The 26,420-nt window shown below is 33.6% G+C and overlaps 1 protein-coding gene across 3 annotated transcripts in view; it reads right to left on the reverse strand.

Moving 5' to 3' along the window:
* Positions 1–26,420, reverse strand: part of LOC144980864 (uncharacterized) — a 63,138-nt gene that overhangs the window by 21,960 nt on the left and 14,758 nt on the right. For 2 of the 3 annotated variants that reach the window (XM_078928744.1, XM_078928745.1), the window contains exons 6-21: positions 22,751–22,892; positions 21,971–22,070; positions 21,387–21,475; positions 17,147–17,246; positions 15,499–15,597; positions 13,601–13,704; positions 12,873–13,028; positions 11,486–11,642; positions 9,876–9,984; positions 9,073–9,200; positions 8,486–8,642; positions 6,753–6,841; positions 5,297–5,568; positions 4,267–4,287; positions 1,471–1,570; positions 234–303 (exon numbers count right to left, since the gene is read on the reverse strand). In XM_078928744.1, the coding sequence (XP_078784870.1) occupies positions 234–303; positions 1,471–1,570; positions 4,267–4,287; positions 5,297–5,568; positions 6,753–6,841; positions 8,486–8,642; positions 9,073–9,200; positions 9,876–9,984; positions 11,486–11,642; positions 12,873–13,028; positions 13,601–13,704; positions 15,499–15,597; positions 17,147–17,246; positions 21,387–21,475; positions 21,971–22,070; positions 22,751–22,892 (1,893 nt within the window). The remainder of the gene's footprint in view (positions 1–233; positions 304–1,470; positions 1,571–4,266; positions 4,288–5,296; positions 5,569–6,752; positions 6,842–8,485; positions 8,643–9,072; positions 9,201–9,875; positions 9,985–11,485; positions 11,643–12,872; positions 13,029–13,600; positions 13,705–15,498; positions 15,598–17,146; positions 17,247–21,386; positions 21,476–21,970; positions 22,071–22,750; positions 22,893–26,420) is intronic. The other variant, XM_078928746.1, reaches the window with a different exon arrangement.

Raw genomic sequence — 26,420 nt, forward strand, 5'->3', positions numbered from 1 at the left:
TAATAATAATAATAATAATAATAATCATCATCATCATCATCATCATAATCATAATAATAATCATAATTATTATAATGAGAATAAAATAAATAAAATACTTCAAATGCAATTTCAACAACCTTCACTAATTAAACATGATGATATTCTTTCCCCTTTTCCACTTGGTTTTGTATTTCTCGTTATCAGTAGTATAAAACACTGTCAGTGCTAATTCTCAAGAAATGAAAATTTACCTTCCCGTCGTTCTCTTGCTATGGCAACCTCAGTTGTTGTCTTAGATCGGTTTCTGTCGGTAAAAATAACCTGAGAAGAAGAACAATTTCAAATTGTGAAAAAAACATTTTCAGTGTAAACCTTATTTTCTCATTAAAATATAATGAAAATGTTGCTGCTTGAAGCTCGAAGGAAAAGATGAAGAGAAGTATTGAATTGTAAGCTTCAATATATTAGAAAACACCTACGATATTTCTGAAAGAGATAAGTTTTCAGCTTTTTCTTAATCTAAAATCTTAAGGCATAATGCAAGAGCTGTCTTTAATGTCTAAATGAAAAAAAAAATATGTCGAAAAACCTTGACAACGAAAAAAAAAAAAAAAAGACAGTGAAAGGATGGGTTTGAAAGCAATAGCTAATCTACCCCCCCCCCCCCCCCCCCAGTAAATACGCTTGAAACTTGAAATTTATAAACAACAACCAAAAAAGCATGAAGTTCAACCCCGGCCAAGAAAGATAGAATTTTTTAGGATATATCATGTTCTTGCATATTTCTATCTGCCTTACCTGTATCACAGTATAATTTTATAGATATTATCTTACATTACACCAAAGCTTTCTAAAAAAACTAAGCTGCAAGAAGCTGGGGAATGGACTGTAAAAAATAATGGACTAAAATGAATATAACAGCTTCAAAAAAGAGCAAAGTACTTGACACAGAACGTTTCGGTCTCAAAACTCTTCCTCAGAGAATATAATAACACAAAATAAAGAAATAGTTAAAACTGTTATATTTTTTTAATGAAAAAAAAAACACCAAAAACTTGAGCTTTTATATATTGCAATATCCACGATACATGCTCAAAGCATTTTCCCTGGCCAGCAGCAACATTTAACATGTAGGAGGAGACATGACACCTGTTTGACAATATTACAAATTTTTCTGACAGAGAAAACGCTGTTAATGGCAAGGTACTCATTTTACACCTGTGTAAGGTGAGAGAATGTGAGTGAAGAGCCTTTTCCTAAAACTCAACCCATAACCTTCCGATCGGAAAGCAAGTGTCATGCATACCACTATACCACATAACCGCACCAGTCCATTTTGAATTATTTTGTTCTTTTTCGAAGGTATTGCATTCTTTTTTGTACATTGCCAACACTTTCAACCCAGTGTTTCAATTTTTAAAAAGACAAACACAATCGCTTTAAAGGATTAAATAACTTGGAACGATTTCTAATCTAAATTTTAAATACCTTGGCACTCTCCCCTGGAGCAGGAGAGTACATGACTTTGTTAAAGTCGAGTTTGTATTTGTGTTCAGGGAAGTACCAGCCAAACTGTGTCACGTGCTCACTGAGGATTAGGGGGGAAAAAGATGTATGTAAATAAAGAAATGACTAGCAAATAAATAAAGAAGCAAAAATAACTAGATGGATGAAAAGCTAAAATCTATGAAAATGAAATTAATAAATATAAAAAATAGCAATATTCTATTAGCTAGAAGGGTAGGCCTACGAAACGTTTAAGGTCAGTGAACTTTTTACATATTGAATATCTAGTCAACAAAACATGGCAACATTTTTATAATCATGACTGCATTCTGGTCGTCTCAAACTTTATACATTGAATATAAGCTAGTTAAAACAAAATCATATTCTCCCTTTTTTAAAAGATTGATTTCTAAACAAAATCAATTGTCTCCACCACTTATGGAACATAAATGTTACTTATAAAAACAACATATAAGTAATAGCAATCTGTAAAAAAAAAAAAAAAAAAAGAACAGTTATGGATTTTATAATAACAGAAATAATAAATAACCGAGTTATTATGTTCCTCTCAACCAAGTAAGAATATAAAAAAAGAGTTGTTGTGCTCCTCTCAACCAGTAAGAATATATAACAAACAGAGTTTTTAACCAAACCCCTTCTCTATAAAATCATGATATATTAGCCTGTTAAAATAAACACTATTGGCTGTCAATACAGTTCCCCATTCAACTCGGATGTGAATGAGTAACCTGGTCATAGGCAGTGATGGTTATTGCAAGAGTTTTAGTACAAAGAGGATGCTTAACGGGCAACTTGTACTATACGAAATGGAAATAAGGCTCCATCTGGCCTGCTGGTGGAATAAATTAATCATTGTGAAGCGTACTGAGTATGGTGAATCTGTACAAATGCCCTATATAAATGTTCATATTTTATTTTAAAATAATAATTTCAATAATGACAAAATGTTTAGGAATAATTTGATTATTTATGAAAAAGAATCAAAATAAAGGAACATAATTGATTAGAGACTTAAAGTGTTAAAAGAGGAAACTAAGAGAAGAAGATATAAAATATTAACAAAAATTAAATATATAAAAGACATGATATGCAGTGAATGTTGTCTAAATAACATGTTTAAAAACCATCAGTCAATTAGAACAGAAGTCAACAAGAGAGCTATAATATTCTATATCATTATTTATACTTAAATAATGTCTCTTTAGTCACATTGTCCAGTTGTCTCATAAGGCTTTGGTGAAGTTTAAAAGTCTTTAGATGGAAATTTAAAACTTGAATTTTCTGGTCTCAAGCTTTTAGCGGTAGTTGATGTAAAAGTCAATATTTGAATTTCCTATTCTAATTCCTAAATTGGTAGATGGCGTAAAATCTAAAACTTGAATTTCTGACACTCAACAAGTATTGAATGTAGCTGCCATTAATGCATGCTGTTAATCTTTACAAGTTTGTCAATGACTAGGTAAAAGAACTTATATATATAAATATAAAACTGGCATTCAATACGAACACTAGATTAACAAGGATTAAAATTAGTAACGAAATAAATGAGTTTGAAATAAGAGTAACACCTAATTAACGAGAAATGAGAACTATATCTTTAATCTAAATTAATAGAAAAGGAAAGAATGGTGAAATAAGATGAGTTTAATCCTAAAAAATAAAAAGTTTGAGAAGCAAATGAAAAATTTATGTTATCTAAAATTCTTTAAAATCCTCTGTATTTATTCATTGGGGAAAAGTTTCCTTTCTCAGGAAATCAGCCGCAGTGTAGTGCTGCAATGTGAGCAAATTTTTTTATAATATGTAAGAAATTAATATTTCATCAACAAATTTCTTATCTATTTCTTAATTTGTGACCCAACGTCTCTAAATGGTATTATATCGGGATGAATAGTACCTCAAAAAGTGAATTTAGTGATAAAATAATGAGAAATACAAACATCAAGTGTTTTGCAATCAAAGAAATAGTCTTTATTCCCCGCCATATAAAAGAGAAACTAACTCCAAGTTTCGTGTTTGAGTTTATCAATTGAGTTTCCAACACTTTGTTCATCCCGACATAATACATTTTGAGACGATGAGTCACAATTGATAAAAATTAGACTTATCAATGGCTTTGAACTCAAAGTCTTCCCTGTCATAAGCGTTGAATAGATTATGAAGTGAGTGGATACGTATCAGTGTATAGCTGGTGAGTGGATATATGAATGTTAAGCTGGTGAAAAAGAACTGAGTTTAAAATTAAAGTTGGAGTAAAAATGGTACGGTATAAACATATACAGTAACGCTTTGAATTCTGAAAGGACAATAGGGAGTAAAAGTGTGATGTCAAAACACTGGTTTCAATTTCATTTGAAGTGTAAAATCACTCTTTGGGAGGATTAGATACATACCTTGTGTAATTGATATTCTGGTTTCAGAGTGATGGCAACTTACTTTCTAGTCTAAATATATGCTAGTCGTCAATAAAGATCATCCATCCTCGCTTTATTGCATCACATAATAAAATCTTAAGAACCTGCCTATATATCCTGCGACTAAACTAGCTAATAGTGATTCAATATGTATATTAGTCATCTTAAGCACTGGTTGCATACATACATCCAAAGAATTTGGAACCAGAAGAGTAGACAGTGTGACGTCACGACTTTTCTGCCCTATTATCTAGTAATTAAAAAGTGTTTTAATAAGAGACAAAGATTACAGTAACTAGCTATCTAATCGATCTCGTCCTTATGAGAAGCAAATGACCCAAACCTTTGGTCTTGGTAGTGTTTCCTGAGAAAATATTACATCAATTTTTTTAACAACATTTATCGACAAATCAAGAATACAATTATTTTTTTTTAAATGTAGGTATATGACTTCCTAGGTTTACAGAAAAAGTTTTATCATCATATCTAGTGCGGCTATGTGGTCTTGTGGTATGACACTCACTTTTTAATCAGAAGGTCCTGGGTTCTAACCTTGGAAAAGGCTCTTTACTCACAGTCTCTCACGTACTCAGGTGTAAAATGAGTACCTGACAGCGTTGTCTCTTTTGGAAAAATTGTAATATCGCCTTGCTGGCTTCATGTGTTGTTCTATATGTTATGTGTTGCTGCTGGTCAGGAGCCCTTTGTAAAGCGCTTTGAGCATGTTGAGTGGATATTGCTCTATATAAAAGCTCAATTTTTAAATCCTTTTTTTCATTTTTTTTTTTTTTTTTTTTAGTTTTTAAAACATTTATCGACAAATCAAAGTCACAATTTTAAAAAACCCCAATAAATATGACTTTCTAGATTTAAAAAAAAAAATGTTACCACTATGTATGACAGATTCAGTAATATCACATTCGTATGCTCGATAGATATCTGTTCTAATCTAGCTATCTACCTTATTTCAGCCATTTTTAGGTGAGTTGATTATCAATTCTATACATTCATTGCATACGAATATTTTCTTGATTTAACAATTGACTTTATACAAGTGAATTTTAATAATTTGAATAGTAGTGTTTAGCAGTCCCATATTCGACAAAAACTTGTAAGAAAGAAGACTTTTCTAAACTTATATTTTTCTCATTGTACCTCCTTGAGTAACGGCATGGCATTTGATAAGTATTTTTTAATATTATTTTTTAAATTACATACCAACAATAAGTGACATCGTCATAAAATTTGATAAATATACGAAAGTTGTATACAAATATACTCATCTTCATTCTTCAATTCAAAAAGTTGTGCACAAAAGCTTTACTTTTATATATATATATACATCATCAAAACATGTAATATGAATTTCTCACTTGTCATATTTCCAAATATTGACAAATCCTTTCGTATCCACAGTCACCAGTTTACCAAGATTGTCAATACAACCAAGGGTGATAATTGGGTATTTATGCTGCCTCCACATCTGCACGAGATTACCTCCCTTGGTGACATTTTCATCCTGCTCGTCACTGGCAGGGATGCTGGGTTTCAGGAGGATGTTGCTGCTACGATTGGTCTCTGAGTTCAGGCCTAGAGAGTCCAGCTTCAGGATTTCACCACTTTCTACACCCACGCATACAGAGGACTGGCGGAAGGACAAGGAAGAAAATAGCAAGTCATGAATTAACTCCCTCCTTAGGTTATTAGTTTGAAATCAGCTAGCACAGGTCCCCACTAAGAGGAACACACTCAAATGTTCGCAAATCATGATATATATGTAAAACAAGAATTATACACTGCATAACTGAGAGTTGACCTACAAGACAAAAAATGTCATCTCCCAAAAACTATACATTTGACTGTTTCCCACCCAGCCAGGGTATCCCGCCAAGGCCAGGACTAAGCCACATAATCTCATTCCAAGACAAAGATAGAAAGCAACTTGGAAAACAGATATAGGGGGATAGACGACACAGTAAGAGCCTCCCTGCCCACAATGGGAGGTCAGGAAACCCACCCAGAATGGCAAGACTGAATTTCCATTCAAACTATAGATAGAATGAAGTTGACGTCATTCGGGTCTTTGTTATTGTTTTTTGCCATCCACGTTTATGAGTAATTCTGACTTTACTGTATTATCCAGACTATAAAAGTTCACGGTAACACACAGTTTTGTGTGTTGGTCTGTTATACTTCCGGGTGGCAATGTTGTGATCTTCTTAGCCAAGCGCATACTATCGATAATTTAACTCATTATTGATGTAAGTTGTATCAACAGATCTAAAAATTTTAATCAAGAAAGCACAAATAGCAACACAAATCAAGCCTCTATGAAGATTCTTATGCTGTGGTAATAAGTAGTGATATAAATTTTTATAGTGCTTTTCATTTATTTTTTCAAAAGCATCTCAAAGCGCTTATATTTTTTAGCCAAAATCAAATCATACATTATTGAAAAGATGAACGAATTAATTAATTATCAATTAGTTTATCAATGAATGAATGAATCAAAGAATGAATTAAGGACAGAATGAAGAAATGAATGAATGTAAAGAATAATTGAATTAATACATAAACAAAGGAATGAAGAAATTAATAAAGGAATGAATAAAAAAGGAATAAATGAAGAAATGAACTAATGAATGATAGAATTACTGAATTCAATAATAATTAACTAACTAATGAATTAAGGAGGAAATGCTTATAACGCTAGGTGAGGCAAAAAAAAAAGAAGAAAAAAAAATAAATCGCCGTTGCCTTAAAAACTTGATTGCTTCATTATGTTGCTTTTATCAATTTGAGTATGATGTGGGAACTGTGAAAACTTACTTGGCTGCTCAGGTAGGTGAGTGTGGGAAAGAAGTTTGCAATGACAGGGGTTGGTTTGGACGGGGCATTTCCCTGCTCCGCTAATGGACCTATCATATGAAAAAGATGTAAATAAACAAATTATCCGAAAATCTTCCTCTACGCATTAAAATTCATTTGATGTACAAATTATTTCCTTTTAGTAGTTTTACAAAATACAATGGGTGAAGAAGAAAATAAAATAAAATGATACAATTCGTGACTCACTTTAAATTGGTATTATGTGGGGTTGGTTTAGATAACATAAATAAAAATTATAGTCAAAAACATAATGATAAGAAACATAGGGTATGGAGAAGTGCCAGATGAAAACAGACAATAAAAAGTCACTGGGTCAGTGCCAAACTCATGATCCAATAGACATGGCATCATCCGTCTGGCTGAGAAAGAGAGATCACACTTTTTTATGAATATTATTCAACCCAATATCAGAGTCATTCCATGTGAGTCTTATTTGTTTACATGTGTATCATGTCTTGATTCACACAGAGATGAATCTTAGAGCTTAACTGCTCACTCAGTGAAAAGTTTGCAGGGTTTATCAGCCAGCCAGCCTCGATTGTGAACCCCTAAGTAGTTGAGAGATGAGAGTTTGCACATAGTTAATGAATTTGATAGTCATATATTTGTTTGGCTGGTGCAACCGCTCGCTGATCTATCTTTCTCAGCCAAGCAGGCAGAGGGTGTCGTGTCAATTGGATCCTGAATTTGACACTGACCCCATGACTTTTTATTCTCTGTTTTTATCTGGTGCTGCCCGCTCCACATTTTTTTCTGAATTTTAGTGAAAAACATGAAACTTAGATTATGAACTACAAAAGACGTCTAACTTCTATGTCATGACACAAGACCAACGGGCTAGAGCTCAGGTGGTGGCTAGTTCAGATAAGTAAGTAAGTAATAATAATAATAATAATAATAATAATAATAATAATAATAATAATAATAATAATAATAATAATAATAATAATAATAATAATATATAATAATAATAATAATAATAATAATAATAATAATAATAATAATAATAATAATAATAATAATAACAATAATAATAATGATAATAATAATAATAATAACAATAATAATAATGATAATAATAATAATAATAATAATAAAATAATAATAATAATAATAAATAATAATAATAATAATAATAATAATAATAATAATAATAATAATAATAATAATAATAATAATAATAATAATAATAACAATAATAATAATAATAGTAATAATAATAATAATAATAATAATAATAATTATAATAATAATGAGCTTTTATATAGCGCAATATCCTCTAAAGTAAGTAAGATTATGAAAGTAAATTTTTAAAGTGAAAAATAAACCCTAAAATTTCATATCTATGATCATTTTAAACTAATTATTTCTTTTTTCTTGTGGACATTTTTAAGGTTGCCCCTTTATCAACTAAACATGATGAATGAAACACTAAAGATGAATTCAATTACCACGGAACAGTTTAAAGAAAGGCTAATTCACTACAACAGCACTCAAATACATCCTGAAATGTAAAACACCAAGACACCTACCCCACATTTGCGACAATACACCAGAGGTGGTTTGCAAATTAAGAGAAGAAAGAAAGAGAAAGAATGAGATATCTCATGTTTACTTCCGTTTTGAACAGGGGAAGGGAAAACAACCAATAATTATAGAAAAAAGATTCATACCAGAGGCAAGAATTAAATCTCCTTTCTTTGGATCGAGGGAGACAACTGGTGTCAGAGCTAAGGGCTGATTCTTTCCGTCTTCGGATGGAAGACCCATTGCCTTGAGAGCTTGTTTGGAAGCTGGTACTCCGTTCACATTCCATACAGTTACCAAGCCCTGAGAAGGAAAATGATAGTATCATGGGGCAGTGTGGCGTAGCGGTATGGTCTTTGTTTCTTACCCAAAAGAAACAAGAGTTCGATTACCTGACTCGTAGTGTGGCCTTGAGCAAGTCCCCTTGAACTAGCTCATTTTGCAGCACTGCACTGCGGCTGACACCTGGGTTATTCCAGTCTTCCCTTGGAATAGACCCTAAAGACAAATTTCCCCGTGGAGATGAATAAAGGGAATTTTATTTTATTTCACTTATTATTTATTTGAAGCTTCAAAGCTTCAGCATAAGCGTTATATAAATGCACATTCATTATTTTTTATCATAACATCATTAAAAGTTAATATGATAGTCAACTCTAAGTGCAGAGGGAACAAATATTTTCTAATTTCACGGTAGTTAATCTATTTTTATTTTTTACTTTTCATCCCTTACCGATTTGCGTACAACCACCAGTCCTGAGGAATCAAGGTTCCAAGACAAATGTAGAACAGATGATTGCCCTAGATCAAACTTTACCACTGCCCAGGGTTCCACTAAGGTATTCAGCACTAACACATCTCCTATGAAATACAATACATAAAAACGTATTGTAAAATTGTTTTTTAAGCTGTAAAATGTAGATATAAGTAAAGTAACAAGTTGAGTTTGAGCAAAAGTAGACAGGATTACTGTAATTACTTGGCTGCTAAAAGCTATGGACTGTAAAAAGTTTGGAACAAAAAGGAGTATAAGAAGTTCATAAACGAACAAAATACTTAACCCAGAACGTCTAAGGTTCAAAACTCTTCATATATAGAATTTTTTTCTAAAATGCAAAAGAAAGAAGCTTTTACAATCTATTGGTATCAATTGACGTGAACATAAATGCAAGTCTGATATTCGAAAAAAATTATGGGCCTAATTTAACATTGTTGTAATGGACAATATTTTGCGTAATTTTTTTGAGATTTCCATTACAACAATAAGCCCATAATGAAAATTGGGTGATCAGACCTGCACATAAGTGTACGTCAGTACCATTGAAATGTAACGTAATGGATAATTTATATGGTGCCGATATCCATTTACAATGCTCAATGGCGCTTTAAGTGATTTTATATATTCAAAATGAATTTAAATTTAGAAGGAACATGAAATAAATGATCAACAGATTTTTAAAAATTAATAAAATCTTGATTTCATCAAACAAACACAAAGAGAAATCAGGAGAAAAAATAAGAAACAAATTTTCGTACCACTTTTCATCCCTACAGCTACCATCATGTGATCAGGGGAGGGGACCACAAGCTCCACCCCTTGACTTCGTTTGGCAAAACCCACGTTGAACATGAAAGGACGCAGTTGCTATTGGGATAAACATAAACAAATTATGATAAAATCAAAACAAAGAATGAGAAATTTATAATTTACAGTGGAATCCTGACATCAACACTGCCAGACTAGTAAGATTGGTTAATTTAACCCTCTCCTTACCCATCATTTTCAGAATATTCCCCAAAACTTCACTTCCACCCAACACAAAATCAGACATTTCTTACTCAAACAGAAAAGCAATAAGCACATTCTATAGATAATATTGTTCGACAATATAAACTATATGACAAAAAGTCAAGTTTTTATAGCTATAGCAAAAAGAAATGAAATCTGGATGAGAAAAGTGATGGTTGTATCATAACAAATGTGACGATTTTCCAATAGGTGGTAAGGAGAGGGTAAAGCAAGGTGGACTTATTACAATGGAACACACTTGGATAAAGGAAAGACAATTTGGGACCAACCAGAGGTTTTGACTTTAAGCAGAAGTTGACTTTAAGAATGTTGACTTTATGCAGATATTGACTTTAAGTATGTTGACTTTATGCAGAAGTTGACTTTAAGAATGTTGACTTTATGCAGATATTGACATTAAGAATGTTGACTTTATGCAGATTCTTCTGTACTTTCCCAACACTCAAAAAACTTATTTTTAAAAATTGAGCTTTCATATAGTGCAATATCCACTAAATGTGCTTAAAGAGCTTAACACAGGGTCTCTGATCAACAGCAACATTTAACATGTAGGACGGGACATGACGCCTGTTAGGCGATATTACAATTTTTCGGACAGAGACACGCTGTTAACGGCCAGGTACGGTCAGAGAATATGAGTAAAGAGCCTTTTCCAAGAACTCAACTATGCATCGAGCGAGGCTCAAACCCAGGACCTTCTGATCCAAAATCGAGTGTCATACCACTAGATCATGTAGCCGCACTCAGTAATAGATAAGGAGAATAACTTGGAAATTTGAATGAACTAAAAATATAAAAATAATGAATTGTACAATGTCAAATTTCATTCAGTGGAGTTTTTTTTTTTTAAAAGGATTTAAGACGATTTTGTAAAAGACATATGGTCCGTTGAGCTGAATTTATCCTGCTGTCTGTAGCATTTCCACCAGATCTAACAGACCAAGCTACCCAATTACTGCTGGGTGGACAGGGGGGAGGCGGGGTCAGGAAAAATATCCACTTCACCCAGGATCAACCTCAATCCCTTTGCCTATGAAGCGAGTGCTCTACCAACTGAACTATTTGTACCCTCAATTGAGCTTTAAGGCCTGCATAATAATGGCGTCTCATCTAGACACCTTGGTGATTAACAAGGGAAAAAACCCTCTGCCAGGACTAATGCTAAACATTTGACTGATTCCCTCTAAGCCAAAGACTCCATCAAGGGCCAGGACAGAACCAAGCAATCCCATTCCAAGACAAAGACAGAAAGCAACACAGAAAACAGATATAAGGCAATAGAAGAACATCAAGTGACCTCCAGCTCACAATGGATCTAATGGTGTAAAGTTCTTACCGTCCAATACCGGACTTCCCTTTTCCTGTATACTGCTCTCCAGAACTTTCTTTTCTTCTCTTGCTTGTCATCCACTTTCGTGGGTGTGGTGACCCTTAGGTCTTCAGGATGGAGGTGGGTGTGTCGAATCAACATTACATCTGGATCCAAAGCTTCGCTAGGATTTATAACAATAGTAATTAAATTCCTCTGTATCAATAAATGCATGAGTAAGAAAACAAACAAAACAATGTTTAATGTTGATAAAAGTCTCTCAAAGCCATAAGGTCAAAGTAACTTAATGTTTAACCCTGTTTTCAGTAGCATTAAATAGATAGTAAATCTAGAAATAAGTACTTGCTACAATGTCAAACAAAGCAGAATTAAAAATAAAAGGAGCGGCTTACATTTCACAACACCAAACCTGCCTACTCTTATGAAAAATTCGTAGAACTACGAAAATTTGGTCACAATTAAATAACTTCATGAGCATCTCTTAAACATTAAAACTTATCTAAAATGAGAATTGTTGAAACTACATAATTTCAAGGATTTTGAAAGGTTATTTATTTTATCAAGGTGAGAGTAAATTGTTTGATTTTAAAGCTACCTTAATAACGACTACAATTTCTATCTCCTAAACATGAATTTTCTAATAGGCAAGTCTGCAACACAGTGTGTCTGATCTGTAATCAACCAATTTCTGTAATTATTTACATCTGAGTCAAGAAAATCAAATTATGTGAAAAGCTTTACCCAGGGATATAATCCCAGGGACAAAGTTTTCTTGCAATCAATTTTTTTATCCAGGGTGGATAGTGCCTCCTCGACAAGGGAGGCAGTCTGTGTTTTGGAGGATGTTTTCTTTTCCTTGTATTTTTGTATTTTCTTGCTTTCTCTGGCATTGTTTCATACACAATTTTTCATACCCTTTTGGTGAAAATAATGTAACTCTATAGCAAAATAAGACTAATTAGAGGGAATTAATCATGAACCTTATTTTTACAGTTTATAAAAGGTCTTCAACGACGTGGTTACACTGAAGAGATTGAAGGGATAAAACGGTACAAGTTACAGGTGCAGCTATGTGGTATGTGGTATGACACTCACTTTTGGATCGGAAGGTCCTGGGTTCGAGCCTCGCTCGGCGCATAGTTGAGTCCTTGGAAAAGGCTCGTTACTCATATTCACTCACCGTACTCCGGTATAAAATGCGTACCTGGGCGTTAACAGCGGTATCTCTGAAAAAAAATGTAATATCGCCTAACAGGCGTCATGTCTCGTTCTACATGTTACGTGTTGTTGCTGTTGGACAGGGACCCCTTGTAAAGCGCTTTGAGTACGTTTAGTGGATATTTCGCTATATAAAAGCTCAATGCTCAAGTTTACCAAATAGAATAAAACTTACTCATCAGGCGGGGGCTGGTCTATATTTTTCTTAGGTGGAGGTGGTTTGGGCTTTCCTTTGGGCGGTGGTGGTGTGGGACCTAAGTCCCTGCGTAATGGTTTGACAGGCTCGGTTACTGGGTGTGTCATCATTTGGGAATGAGCCCACACTCCCTTTCTGAAAATAGAGAATAATAAGATTTTAAAAAGTAAAATTCCTTTTATTCATCCCCAAGGGGGAAAGGCTGGGGGGGGGGGGGTGGGCCCTGATAGATCAGTTGTAGGGGCACTCGTTTAGCACACAAAGTGATCGAGGATGATCCCGGAGGAAGTCGAGTTTTATTTTTTGTTTTCCGTTGTTGTTTATTTGTTTTCTGACCCCTTTCCACTCAGCGGTGGGTCTGTTATACCTGGCAGAAAGTACTTTGTGATAGACTTGAGTCATATCCAAAGGGTAGCAAGTAATTGCTATTGTTCATTTTGTCTTAAAGAAACTCGGACAAACCTCGGCTCCATGGACCAAATGGCTATGACCACTTTAACCACTGTTTCATAATATTATTATTGGGATTTCTTTTAGGGTTTTGTTTTTTGGTTAATTTTATCCTCTCAAGACCGATTTGATTTCCAGAGGGACACATGACCAATGATGAATCACTTTTAAAAATCAAATTTGATGTTGGGGAAATAAAATTTTGAAAATAAAAAAAAAACAATCAAACAAACAAACAAACAATTAAAACCTCTTACTTGTTACGGTCTCTTTCCTTTTGAAGAGTTTGAAAAGCCCGTGTTAAAAGGTCATATGCCTCATCATAGGGGTCACGACCTTCTGGGTTACCAGTGGCTTGAATCTATTAATAAAAGATTAATTCATGAATAAAGACATGTAAATTGATAATGCCTTAATTGAGCCGATTTTACCAGTTGATATATATAAAAGTGTAACTCATTGTTTTATGATTTTAAGGGTTTTACAGCACTTGCAACATATTTAGGTCATATCAGCGCCGGTAAAAAGAAAGAAAATGGGATAGTAAAAAGTTCTAGAATTACAATTAAATCACCCAAGAAAAAGTTAAGACAAAGGGGAATTTGTTCAAATTAGGAAACAGATGTAGATTTCAAGAGCACACTATCAAAGTACTTAGTATGAGATCACCTAAAAGTCTCATCCAGAAAAAATCACAGGTCCCCAATAAGGGGAATACACTCACATGTTTACAAATCCTCTATAATTTGAAAACAAAACATAATACAGTGCATAACAGAGAGATTATATACAAGACAGAAAATATCATATCCCAAAACTCTAACTATACATTTGACTGTTTCCCTCCCAGTTAGGGTATCCGGCCAGAGCCAGGACAAAATCAAGTAATTTCATTCAAAGACAAAGACAGAAAACAGATACAGTGGGATAGAAGACACAATAAGTACCTCTCTGTCCACTATGTGAGGAAACTCTTTGAATTTGAAAAGAATCCAACAGTTTTGATATAGAAAACAGTCATTGTTTGATTTATGTGTTGATTTTAATGACAGTTTACTTATCAGACCTACCAACAGCTACGAAAGTTTCGTAAAATTACGAGTTTTTGGCTCTTAGTGTCAGTGTCAAATATATATGCATTTTATATTCAATCAAGCATGTTGAAAAATATTCAGGACTTAGAAGTGGTGTTTAATCCTGCCGAAGGCAAATTGTTGATTTATGAAAATAATTATAAAGACTGCTATTATTTTTATTAATACTATTATTGTCATCATCATCATCATCATCATCATCATCATCATCATCATCATCGATAAATTCATCACATATCATTATATCTCTCTCTATCATTATCATCGTCATCATCATCATCATTATCATCAGTTATCATTGTTACTCATTATATCATTATAATGTTATATTATATTATTATATATATTATTATTATTAATTATTATTATTATTATTATTATTATTATTATTATTATTATATTATTATTATTATTATTATATTATTATTATATTATTATTATTATTATTATTATTATTATATATTATTATTATTATATTATTATTATTATTATATTATTATTATATTATTATTATTATTATTATTATTATTATTATTATTATTATTATTATTATATTATTATTATATTATTATTATTTATATTATTATATTATTATTATTATTATTATTATTATTATTATTATTATTATTATTATTATTATTATTATATTATCAATATTATTATTATCAATATTATTATTATCATTATTATTATTATTATTATTATTATTATTATTATTATTATTATTATTATTATTATTATTATTATTATTATGATTATTATTATTACTATCACTATTATTGTTATTATTATTATTATCATCATCATCATCATCATCATCATCATCATCATCATCATTATTATTATTATTATTATTATTATTATTATTATTATTATTATTATTATTATTATTATTATTATCAGTATTATCATTATCATTATCACCATTATTATTATCATTATTATCATCATCATTGTTATTAAAATAGATGCCATTATGGAAAAACATCACTACCATAACCACACATACTACCAATTACATTTGTACTTTTATTTATTTATTTTTTTTTTTTTTTGCTCACCTCAGCCTGTTTGATGAAGGCATTGCTGGCAAGCCGTTTATAAACATTGGTTGTCATGTGGACCTCTATAGCTATCTCTCTCAACATCTGGCTCGTAAACTGAAACGGACATCAAACCATTTGTTATATGAAATGCAGACAAGTCACAAACAGCCATCTTAGTTTTCTGTTATCTGTTAAAAGGACCTTAGTGTCTCCATACAGAATAAATTTAAATGATTGTCTTCTGAGTAGTAATAGAATTTGCGTTTTGTATGTGTAACGCCTTTGAATACTTTGTGGATTTTGCACGCTGTATACATTAAATATTACATGTTACAGATATTTGAAAAAAACATTGTTTTTCGTACAGAGCAATATCTCATTAATTTACTCAAAGAACTTTGCAATGATACAAGCCAACAACACATAAAATATAGGACAAGACATGAATGATACCATTATTTTTTTTGTTCTCATACAGATCATTTGGTAGAGCACTCGCTTCATGTGGAAAGGAGCCAAGATCGATTACCAGTGAAGTCAAAATTATTATTTGATCCCCCTGTCCAACCAGCAGTGATTGATAGCTAGTTCTCTTACTCTTAGATCTGGTGGAATTTTTTTTTTTTTTGCAATAGTCTAGCTTTCAATCCAAATGGTAGCAAGCAATTGCTATTGTCCGTTTCATGCTATGATAAACTTCTGCTCCATGGGCTTAATGGCTCTGAAAGACTATCTTTACTATTTTACAACTGAGTAATGTAAGGATTCAACCTTTTGTCGCCACGCCACAGTGTGACGCAAATGAGGCATCAATCTGTTTGAAGTCCTGTGTAATACCACAAGATGAAAACACTGTTTGGTAAGACCAGATGTCAAATTAATGTAAAACCGGATCATCTTGTATAAAGCTGATATAATATGCAGTGTCGTATGGATGTCTACACTTCCATGTGCTTGTCCTTCGTCCAGTCCATAAAAGTCTCCTCTGCCTGGTGTACCGTGAGGTTTTCCTCCCTGAGATGGAGGAATTGGGGTAATTCAGCATCATGTGGTCCACATCCTGTTAGATGGCATCGCATTTGGGGCAGGCAGGGGAGGTAATATATCCCCATCTATAGAGATGTTTGGCTGTTCTGTCATTTGTTTTCATATTGCTGCTATGTTTATAAATTATGTCTAATGTGTCAGAGTTTTTTGTTAATTGGACTCAATAGTCTGATGTCACGTCGCCCAGCAACAGTGAGCAGCATGGTTCTAAACAAAGAAAATCGGTACTTTTTATTCTTCATGCTGGCTAGAACTTTTCATATGTCACGTGATCAGAATGTATAAAAGTCAAAACATGATCACATTTATAATGTTTTTCTCCTCTGGATACACTTTTACTCGTCGGAGAAATATTTCATAAGGGCGTCCACCGTTGTTCCGATAGTTTAGAGCCAGTTACTAAGTTACTATGCGTCATGACGAGGGAAGTGACGTCGTGACTGTTGAAGGCTATTGTTTTGCATGCAAATTTAAATATGCTATCAATTTTTCTCTTTTCTTGTTGAGTACTGTTCCCTCCCCGTGCTGTCAAACTAAAGTTAATAACATATTTGGACATGATTTGAGTAAAACGAGTAAAGATAGTCAGCATTGAATCTTTGGTTGCCATACTCACTTGCAACATTATTTCTTCTCCAACCAGTGTCATATTCTTCCTTTCCGAAGCAAGGCCAGATGATAAATCTAAAGTATGCATTCTTTCTTTTTCCATATGTCTGTTTCGATAAGAATAATCAATAGGATAATTCAATAAAATATAAACAATGCAACAATTGTGATAAATCTGTTCCCTCTTCTTTTAACTCATAGATATCTGACAAAATGAGTCAATCTGGTATCATATCGGAATGAATTTGACAAGGACAACTTTGTTTAAATAGTTTAAAGTCAAAATGATCAGATTTAGTTTTAGATTAAGTATAAGACACATAAAAACTTGAGCTTTTATATAGTGCAATATCCTCTAAACGTGTTCAAAGAGCTTTACAAGGGGTCCCTGGCCGACAGCAACACTTAAAATGTAGGACATGACATGACACCTGTTAGGCAATATTAGAACTTTTTTTCTTTTTCGGACATAGACAACACTGTTGACAGTCAGGTACTCATTTTACACCTGAGTACAGTGAGAGTGAATAAGTAAAGAGCCTTTTTCAAGGACTCAACTATGCGCCGATCTAGGCTCGAATCCAGGACCTTCCATTCCAAAAATGAATATCATATCACAAAACCACATTGCAGTAAAAGACTATTCTGATGAACCAAGATGCCATACCAAGGTTTGCTCTCAGATGGACTCCGCGGGGATCAAAAAGGGGAGGAAGACATGGAGAAGAACCCTAGAGAGTGAGATGAAGACCCAGAAATGGACGTGGGGACAAATGTCAAATATGGCTGCAGACCATGATGGTTGGGAATCTAATGCGTCTGCCATATGTGCAACTGGAGCACCAAAAGGATAAAAGGGTAAGGTAAGAAACATAGCACACTTTACTCATTGAAGGCATTTAAAACTCAAAGGTTATATAAGGTTATATGGGAGGGGGGGGGGGGGGGGGGGGGGTTGAAGTAGTTGAGTGGTTAAGGCATTGCACTTTGACCTGGAGGGTAACAGGTATATATATATATATGTGAATTCATCACAAACCTTCTAAATCAAGTGTATGACACAGGAAAAATGCCAACTGATATGAAACGATCCATTTTTATAGCACTACCAAAAAAGCCAGGGGCAGTTGATTGTGAACAACACAGAACTATTAGCCTAATGAGCCACCTCACAAAAATTCTTTTGAAGATAATTTTACTAAGAATAAGAAATAAAATACGACCTGAAATTGGGGAGATGCAATTTGGTTTTGTTGAGGACAAGGGTACCAGAAATGGAATATTCACATTATCAATGCTGATGGAAAGATGTATTGAAGTAAATAAAGATCTGTATATGTGTTTCATCGACTATTCAAAAGCCTTTGATAAAGTACAACACGAAAAACTATTCAAAATTCTATCATCCTTGGACATTGATGGTAAAGATTTAAGAATATTACGGAATTTGTACTGGGAACAAGAAGCAGCAATGCGTGTTGACAACGAACTAAGCAGTTTTACACCTATTAGAAGAGAGTTAGGCAGGGGTGTGTTTTGTCTCCAGATTTATTCAACCTCTATAGTGAAATGATATTAAGAGATATCGAACATAAGAAGGGGGTGTGTATTGGAGGAAAGAATGTAACAAATCTGAGGTATGCAGATGATACGGTTCTACTGGCAGAATCTGAACATGAACTACAAGAATTACTGGATGTTGTAGTCAGGAGTAGTGAAAATATGGGACTGGAACTGAATATATCTAAAACAGAATGTATGACGGTATCTAAAAATAATAACCCACCAGCCTGTGTAATAACAAGCAGAGGACAAACAATACAACAAGTTGAATGTTTCAAATATTTAGGCTTCAATGTAACATCCAATGGAAAATCAGATTGTGAAATAAAGAAAAGAATAGGTATGGCGAAGAATGCATTCAACCAGCTGCATACAATTATGAAAAACAGGAATATTAGCATGAAAACAAAAATCAAAGTCCTGGATTGCTATGTACTGTCTGTGCTGCTATATGGTTGTGAGAGCTGGACCATAAACAAGACCATGGTTAAAAGACTGGAGGCAGTGGAAATGTGGTTTTACAGAAGAATGATGAGGGTGTCATGGATGGAAAGGAAAAGAAATGAAGAAATTTTAGAAATGGCAAACAGAAAAAGATCACTGATAACAAAAATCATCAAACGCCAAATGGAATTTTTAGGACACATTATCCGCCACCCTGGTTTGGAAATACTCGCCTTGACTGGAAAGATGAATGGAAAAAGAATAAGAGGAAGACAAAGAATAACGTATTTGAAAGGGATAAGAACTTGGACAGATGAAGCTGAGAAAGGTGGCGCTGCTTTAATAGAATTGGCAAGAGATAGATCAGCTTGGCGGAAGATGACCTCCGACGTCTGCTTCAGATATGGAACTACATGAGATGAGATGAGATATATATATATATATAATATATATATATATATATATATATATATATAACCATATATATATATATATATATATATATATATATATATGTATATATATATATATATATATATATATATATATATATATATATATATATATATATATATAATATATATATAACACAAGCATTTGTTCACCCCGAAACCCCTTGTCAAAGTGCCTTACAGCTGTCATGTCCTACATGTTAAATGCTGCTGTTGGCTCGGGACCCCCTTGGAAAGCTCTTTAACTTTAAGCACATTTAGTTGATATTGCGATGTATATAAAAAGGGACAGAGTGGCTCAGCGGTACGGTCTTTGCTTCGTACCCAAAAGGTAACGAGTTCGATCACCCGCCGCTGCGTTGTGTGGCCTTGAGCAAGTCACCTAGCCCTAGCTCACTTTGCGGCACTGCACTGCGGCTGACGCCTGGGCTATTCCAGTCTTCCCTTGGAATAGACCCTAAAGACAAATTTCCCCTTGGGGATGAATAAAGGGAATTTTATTTATTATTTTTATTTTCTAAAAATAAATAAATAATTGAGCTTTATATAGCGCAATATCAACTAAATCTGCTCAAAGAGCTTTACAAGGGGTCCCTGGTCAACAGTAACATTTCACATGTAGGATGGGACATGACGCCTGTTTGGTGATATTACAATTTTCAGACAAAGACAACGCTGTTAACGGCCAGGTACTCATTTTACAACTGAGTACAGTGAGAGAATGTGAGTAAAGAACCTTTTCCAAAGACTCAACTATCCGCCGAGCATGAGGCTTGAACCCAGGACCTTCCGATCCGAAAGCAAGTGTCATACCACTAGACCACATAGCCGCACAAAAAAAGCTCAAGTTATTGGTTTCTTTTCTACATTCATTCATTCATCCAAAGGCTATATAGTCTAGTGTAATGACACTCATCTTTGGATCAGAAGGCCAAGGGTCCGAGTCCCTTTTTAATTTTAGCAGCACATGGTTGAGCCCTTGGAAAAGGCTCTCTACTCACATTCTCTTAATGAACTTATTTGTAAAATTATTACGCGGCCAGTAACTGATTGTAATATCACCTTATAGCCGTCATGTCATGTCTCGTCCAACATGTTAAAGGTTGTTGTTGGTTGGGGACCCCTTGTAAAAGTGATCTAAGCACTTAGTGGATAAAAGCTGTATAAGAGATTAATAAATTGATTTCTTTTCTAAATTCAGTCATTCACTCATCAAATTATATAAACACTTGTATTGGAGTCCAGGAAAGTGTGGCTATGTGATCAAGTGGCTTGACACTCGCCTTCGGAATGGAAGGTCCAGGGTAATAGTCCCACTCTAGGTGGGACTCATAGTTGAGTACTTGAAAAAAGGCTCTTTACTCACATTTTCTCACAGCACTCAGGTGTAAAAGGAATACCTTGCAGTTTACAGCTATGTCTCTGTCGGAAAAAAAAAGAATTGTAAAAGGGTCTTGTTCTACATGTTCTACTTCTAGTTGTTGATCACAAGGGACCACTTGCTCAGAGTATATTTATTGGTTATTGCACTCTATACCTTATGTACCTTACCGGAGTTCTTCTCCCTAGAGAGGTTGAATGTCATGGAACGCCATTCTTCACGATCAAGGGCCATTAACGAACAGTCGATTATCTTTTTGCTAGTTGTTGCCTCCACATGTGGAGGCACTCATAGTATACAAGCTCAAGATTTTCGTATCTTTCATACATTCATTCATTCATTCAGTCATCCATTCATTCATCAAAGTAGATACACACACTTGTATAGGAGTCCAGGATGGTACTTACAATCTCATTTCCCTCTCAAACATGATTTCATCTGGCGGTGTGTGTTGAACTAGGAAATCTTCTATGAACTCTTTCACTAATCCAAGAACCTGAAATCATTATTATTAATATCATTATATTTATTATTATTATTATTATTATTATTATTATTATTATTATTATTATTATTATTATTATTATTATTATTATTATTATTATTATTATTATTATCATCACCATTATTATTAATATTATTATTATTATTATTATTATTATTATTATTATTATTATTATTATTATTATTATTATTATTATTATTATCATTATTATTATTATTATTATTATTATTATTATCATTATTATTATTATTATGATTATTATTATTATTATCATTATTATTATTATTATTATTATTATTTATTTTTTTTAAAGTTATTTATTTATTTATTTATTATTATTATTATTATATTATTATTATTATTATTATTATTATTATTATTATTATTATTATTATTATTATTATTATTATTATCCTTATTATTATCATTAATAATAATAATATTATTATTATTATTATTACTATTATTATCACGCTATATATCTACCATAAAATAATCTGGTAGCTGCCACTTCTCATACGATCCAATTCCAAACTCCCCATTGTAAGGCTTCCTCATCTTCTCATAGTCCTGGACCAACCCTTCTCTGTGAACGACAAACGAAAAAAAATTTTAAAAATATATCAGAGTTACCAATGATTCATTCATTGAGACTACTATTGTCTCAAAATGGTACAGTACTCGCTTGATCATAGCTCGCTTTCGGGAGAAGCCAAAAAGCGTGCTAGAATCCGAACGTGAACTTATTATAATATTATATAAAATTCGGCCACCCAGCTCCAGCCTGCAGTATTGCAGCGTGCTGGAATTCGGCGTGCTAGACTCCAGCGAGTACACTGTCTTATGTCACGATGACGTCTTGATGCCGTCATTTGAATTTTGAATTTTAACTATAACATTTGAGTTAAAATATTATATGCTTTAACCTGTTAACTGCCGTACTCTGAAAAGATAAGTATTTACAAAATTGGCCAGAAAACGACTACAGGTCCTTCAAATATCCATTGATTTTAATGACGCCCCCCCCCCCCATCTTTTCAACAAAAGTTTTCAAACCTGAGACCTCGAGTTTTTGTCAAGATGAGGAAAAGGTCCCAGTCACCTTGTACTATCTCAGTTTTGCGGCACTGCATCATGGTTGACGCCTGGGTTACTCCAGTCTTCCTTTGGACTAGACCCTAAAAGGCAAATTTCCCTATGGGGATGAAATAAGAGAATTTTATCTATTTTTTTTTATATGTTCACCAGTGCAAACTCCAATAATACCTTATAGACCAGATCTTGTCAACTGTTTCTGGCATCTTGTTGACGACCCTCTTTACGTGTGAGTCCGATGAATGAACACTGCGGTAGGCAGGGCTGGGGTGCAGAGGGGGTGTTCTCATCTCGATCTCGGAGATGTCGCTTCCTGGGAATAAATAATAAATAAATGATACAATTCCCTTTATTCATCCCATAGGGGGACTTTTTCTCTATGGTCTATTTCAAGAGAAGACTTGAATAACCCATGCGTCAGCCGCAGTTCAGCATCGCAAATTGAGCTAGGGCGATGTGACTTGCTCAATGCCACACAGCGCAGCGGCGGGTGATCGAACTCGTTACCTTTCGGGTACGAAGCAAAGACCGTACCGCTGACCCACGCTGCCCCTTTAATGGAAATATGGAAATATTTGTAACACAAAATATACAATAGACACACACACACTCACACACACACATACACACACACATATCCACACACAAAATCAAATAAAAAAACAAGAAACAAACCTGAGTTTTATATAGCGCGATATCCACTAAAATGTGCTCAAAGCACTTGAAAAAGTCGTGAACGAATATAATTTTATAACAGCTTCGAAAATGAAGAAAAACCAAACCCAAATCGTTTCGGGACAGAAATCCTGCTTCAGTCAATAACAAAAGCAATAAGTCAAAACATTAATACTTAACTTAAATTCCTTACACAGACGGATGAAAAGTATTTGGCATGTCTTTCTGGTTAGTTCGAAATTGTCATCATCATCATCATCATCATCATCATCATCATTATTATTATTATTATTATTATTATTATTATTATTATTATTATTATTAGTAATATAGTAGTAGTAGTAGTAGTAGTAGTAGTATGTAGTAGTAGTAGTAGTAGTAGAGTAGTAGTAGTAGTAGTAGATAGTAGTAGTAGTATAGTAGTAGTAGTAGTAGTAGTAGTAGTAGTATAGTAGTAGTAGTAGTAGTAGTAGTAGATAGTAGTAGTAGTAGTAGTAGTAGTAGTAGTAGTAGTAGTAGTAGTAGTAGTAGTAGTAGTAGTAGTAGTAGTAGTAGTAGTAGTAGTAGTAGTAGTAGTATAGTAGTAGTAGTAGTAGTAGTAGTATAGTAGTATAGTAGTAGTAGTAGTAGTAGTATAGTAGTAGTAGTACTAGTAGTAGTAGTAGTAGTAGTAGTAGTAGTAGTAGTAGTAGTAGTAGTAGTAGTGGTATCATCATCATCATCATCATCATCATCATTATCGTCATCATCAACATTATCAATCATCAAAATAACCATCATCACCATCAACAAACTGTCACCATAATAACTGTATTTTCCGTCAGGTCTAACAGACCCAGTTATTGAAATCACTGATGGGTGAATAGGGATGGATAAGGAGAGTAGGAGAGGGGAGATATATAGAGAGAGAGCGAGAGAGAGAGAGAGAGAGAGAGAGAGAGAGAGAGAAAGGGAGAGAGAGAGAGAAAGGGAGAGAGAGAGAGAAAGGGAGAGAGAGAGAGAGAGAGAGAGAGAGAGAGAGAGAGACGGTTCAGAAATAATCCCGACTGAATCCGTAGCGCGTGCTGATTCTTTTGTTTAAGAATGATTAGCTTTCTCAAATAAACATTTATTGGTGCACATAACTCTAGCCGGGGGTCCTCATAGCTCAGTTGGTACAGCACTCGCTTCACGCGCAAAGGGACCGAGATCGATCCCGGGTGCAGTAGAGATTTTTTTCCGATCCCTCTGTCCACCCAACAGTAATGGGTAGCTGGGTCTATTAGATCTGGCGGAAAGTACTTTGCAATAATAGACTAGCGTCCTATCCAGAGGGTAGCACGCAATTGCTATTGTCCGTTTCACGCTAGAGAAACCGGGATAAACTCCGGCTCTATGGGCCTAATGGCTCTGAATGACTACTTTAATTATAACTCTAACCAGGGTAATGGCAAAACCAAGAAGTCGTTTCCTTTCAGGACATAGACATGTAGAAAAGGACAACCACGACTTACAAATCTTTCAGCCAATGCGTCAATCTGGTATCATGCCGGTATGAACTAGATGAAGAAAATGATTAGAATTGGAGGAAAAAAATGTTTGTTTGTTTTTTTGTTTGTGTTTTTTTATTTTTTAAATTTATTTTTTTATTTTATTTTTTTGGTTCTCTTTTGTTTCGGGTTTATTTTTTTTAAAAAGTTTAATAAATAAAATTTATTGACCATAGTGAAAGCCTTTACTTCAAGTCAAATTTAATAAGTTAAGCATAAGTCAATTTTAAACATTGGAGTCATTCCGTTTTGAGACAACCGTTGGTCACATACAATGGAATCCGCATAAAGTCAACACTCTTATATTCAACTTCTGCTTAAAGTCAACATCTCTTGTTGATCCCAAATGTGACCCATCGCCTCAAAACGGTATTATGTCGGAACGAACCAGATGCTTAAAAGCCGAATTTAATTGTTAAACTGGTCAAAAATATAAATTGTTGGCAATAGCACCCTAAAATATGGTGTCCATTCTCCTCAATAAAACATACAAACTCAACACAAGCCTGATATTTCTGACTATAAATTCAATTTTCAACATCTTAACCATCCCGACTTAATACCGTTTTGAGGCGAAGGGTCACAAATTTTCTATTCTTTAACTAGGAGTGTTCCAATAATAATTGATAAAATCAAAATCGCTTAAAATCAACCAATCTTTCTGGTCCTGTAGTTGTTGGATTTTACCATGATTCCACTGTATGTGATTCACCATGTCAGGGTAAAACAGATTCCGGGAATTGAATTTCACGTGAAAACGTTTAAAAAACGTCATTATTCTGCCGTACTCTGAAAAAAAATGTTAACTCGTTCTTCAAATATCGATGGATTAAAATGAACTACTCTAAAGTCGAAGCTCTATGAAGCACGAGCTTGGGAAGACCACATTCCTGCATCTAATTGACCTTCAGCCATAAAGCCATCATGAGGGGAAAGAAGAAGAAGAAGAAGAAGAAGAAGAAGAAGAAGAAGAAGAAGAAGAAGAAGAAGAAGAAGAAGAAGAAGAAGAAGAAGAAGAAGAAGAAGAAGAAGAAGAAGAAAGAAGAAGAAAGAAGAAAGAAGAAGAAGAAAAGAAGAAGAAGAAGAAGAAGAGAAGAAGAAGAAGAAGAAGAAGAAGAAGAAGAAGAAGAAGAAAGAAGAAAGAAGAAGAAGAAGAGAAGAAGAAGAAGAAGAAGAAGAAGAAGAAGAAGAAGAAGAAGAAGAAGAAGAAGAAGAAGAAGAAGAAGAAGAAGAAGAAGAAGAAGAAGAAGAAGAAGAAGAAGAAGAAGAAGAAGAAGAAGAAAAGAAGAAGAAGAAGAAGAGAGAAGAAGAAGAAGAAGAAGAATGAAGAAGAAGAAGAAGAAGAAGAAGAAGAAGAAGAAGAAGAAGAAGAAGAAAGAAGAAGAAGAAGAAGAAGAAAGAAGAAGAAGAAGAAGAAGAAGAAGAAGAAGAAGAAGAAGAAGAAGAGAGAAGAAGAAGAAGAAGAAGAAGAAGAAGAAGAAGAAGAAGAAGAAGAAAGAAGAAGAAGAAGAAGAAGAAGAAGAAGAAGAAGAAGAAGAAAGAAGAAGAAGAAGAAGAAGAAGAAGAAGAAGAAGAAGAAGAAGAAGAAGAAGAAGAAGAAGAAGAAGAAGAAGAAGAAGAAGAAGAAGAAGAAGAAG

This window comes from Berghia stephanieae, chromosome 10, assembly GCF_034508935.2.
Source record: "Berghia stephanieae isolate SIO BIC M18660-M18661 chromosome 10, UCSD_Bste_1.3, whole genome shotgun sequence".
Taxonomy (NCBI): domain Eukaryota; kingdom Metazoa; phylum Mollusca; class Gastropoda; order Nudibranchia; family Aeolidiidae; genus Berghia; species Berghia stephanieae.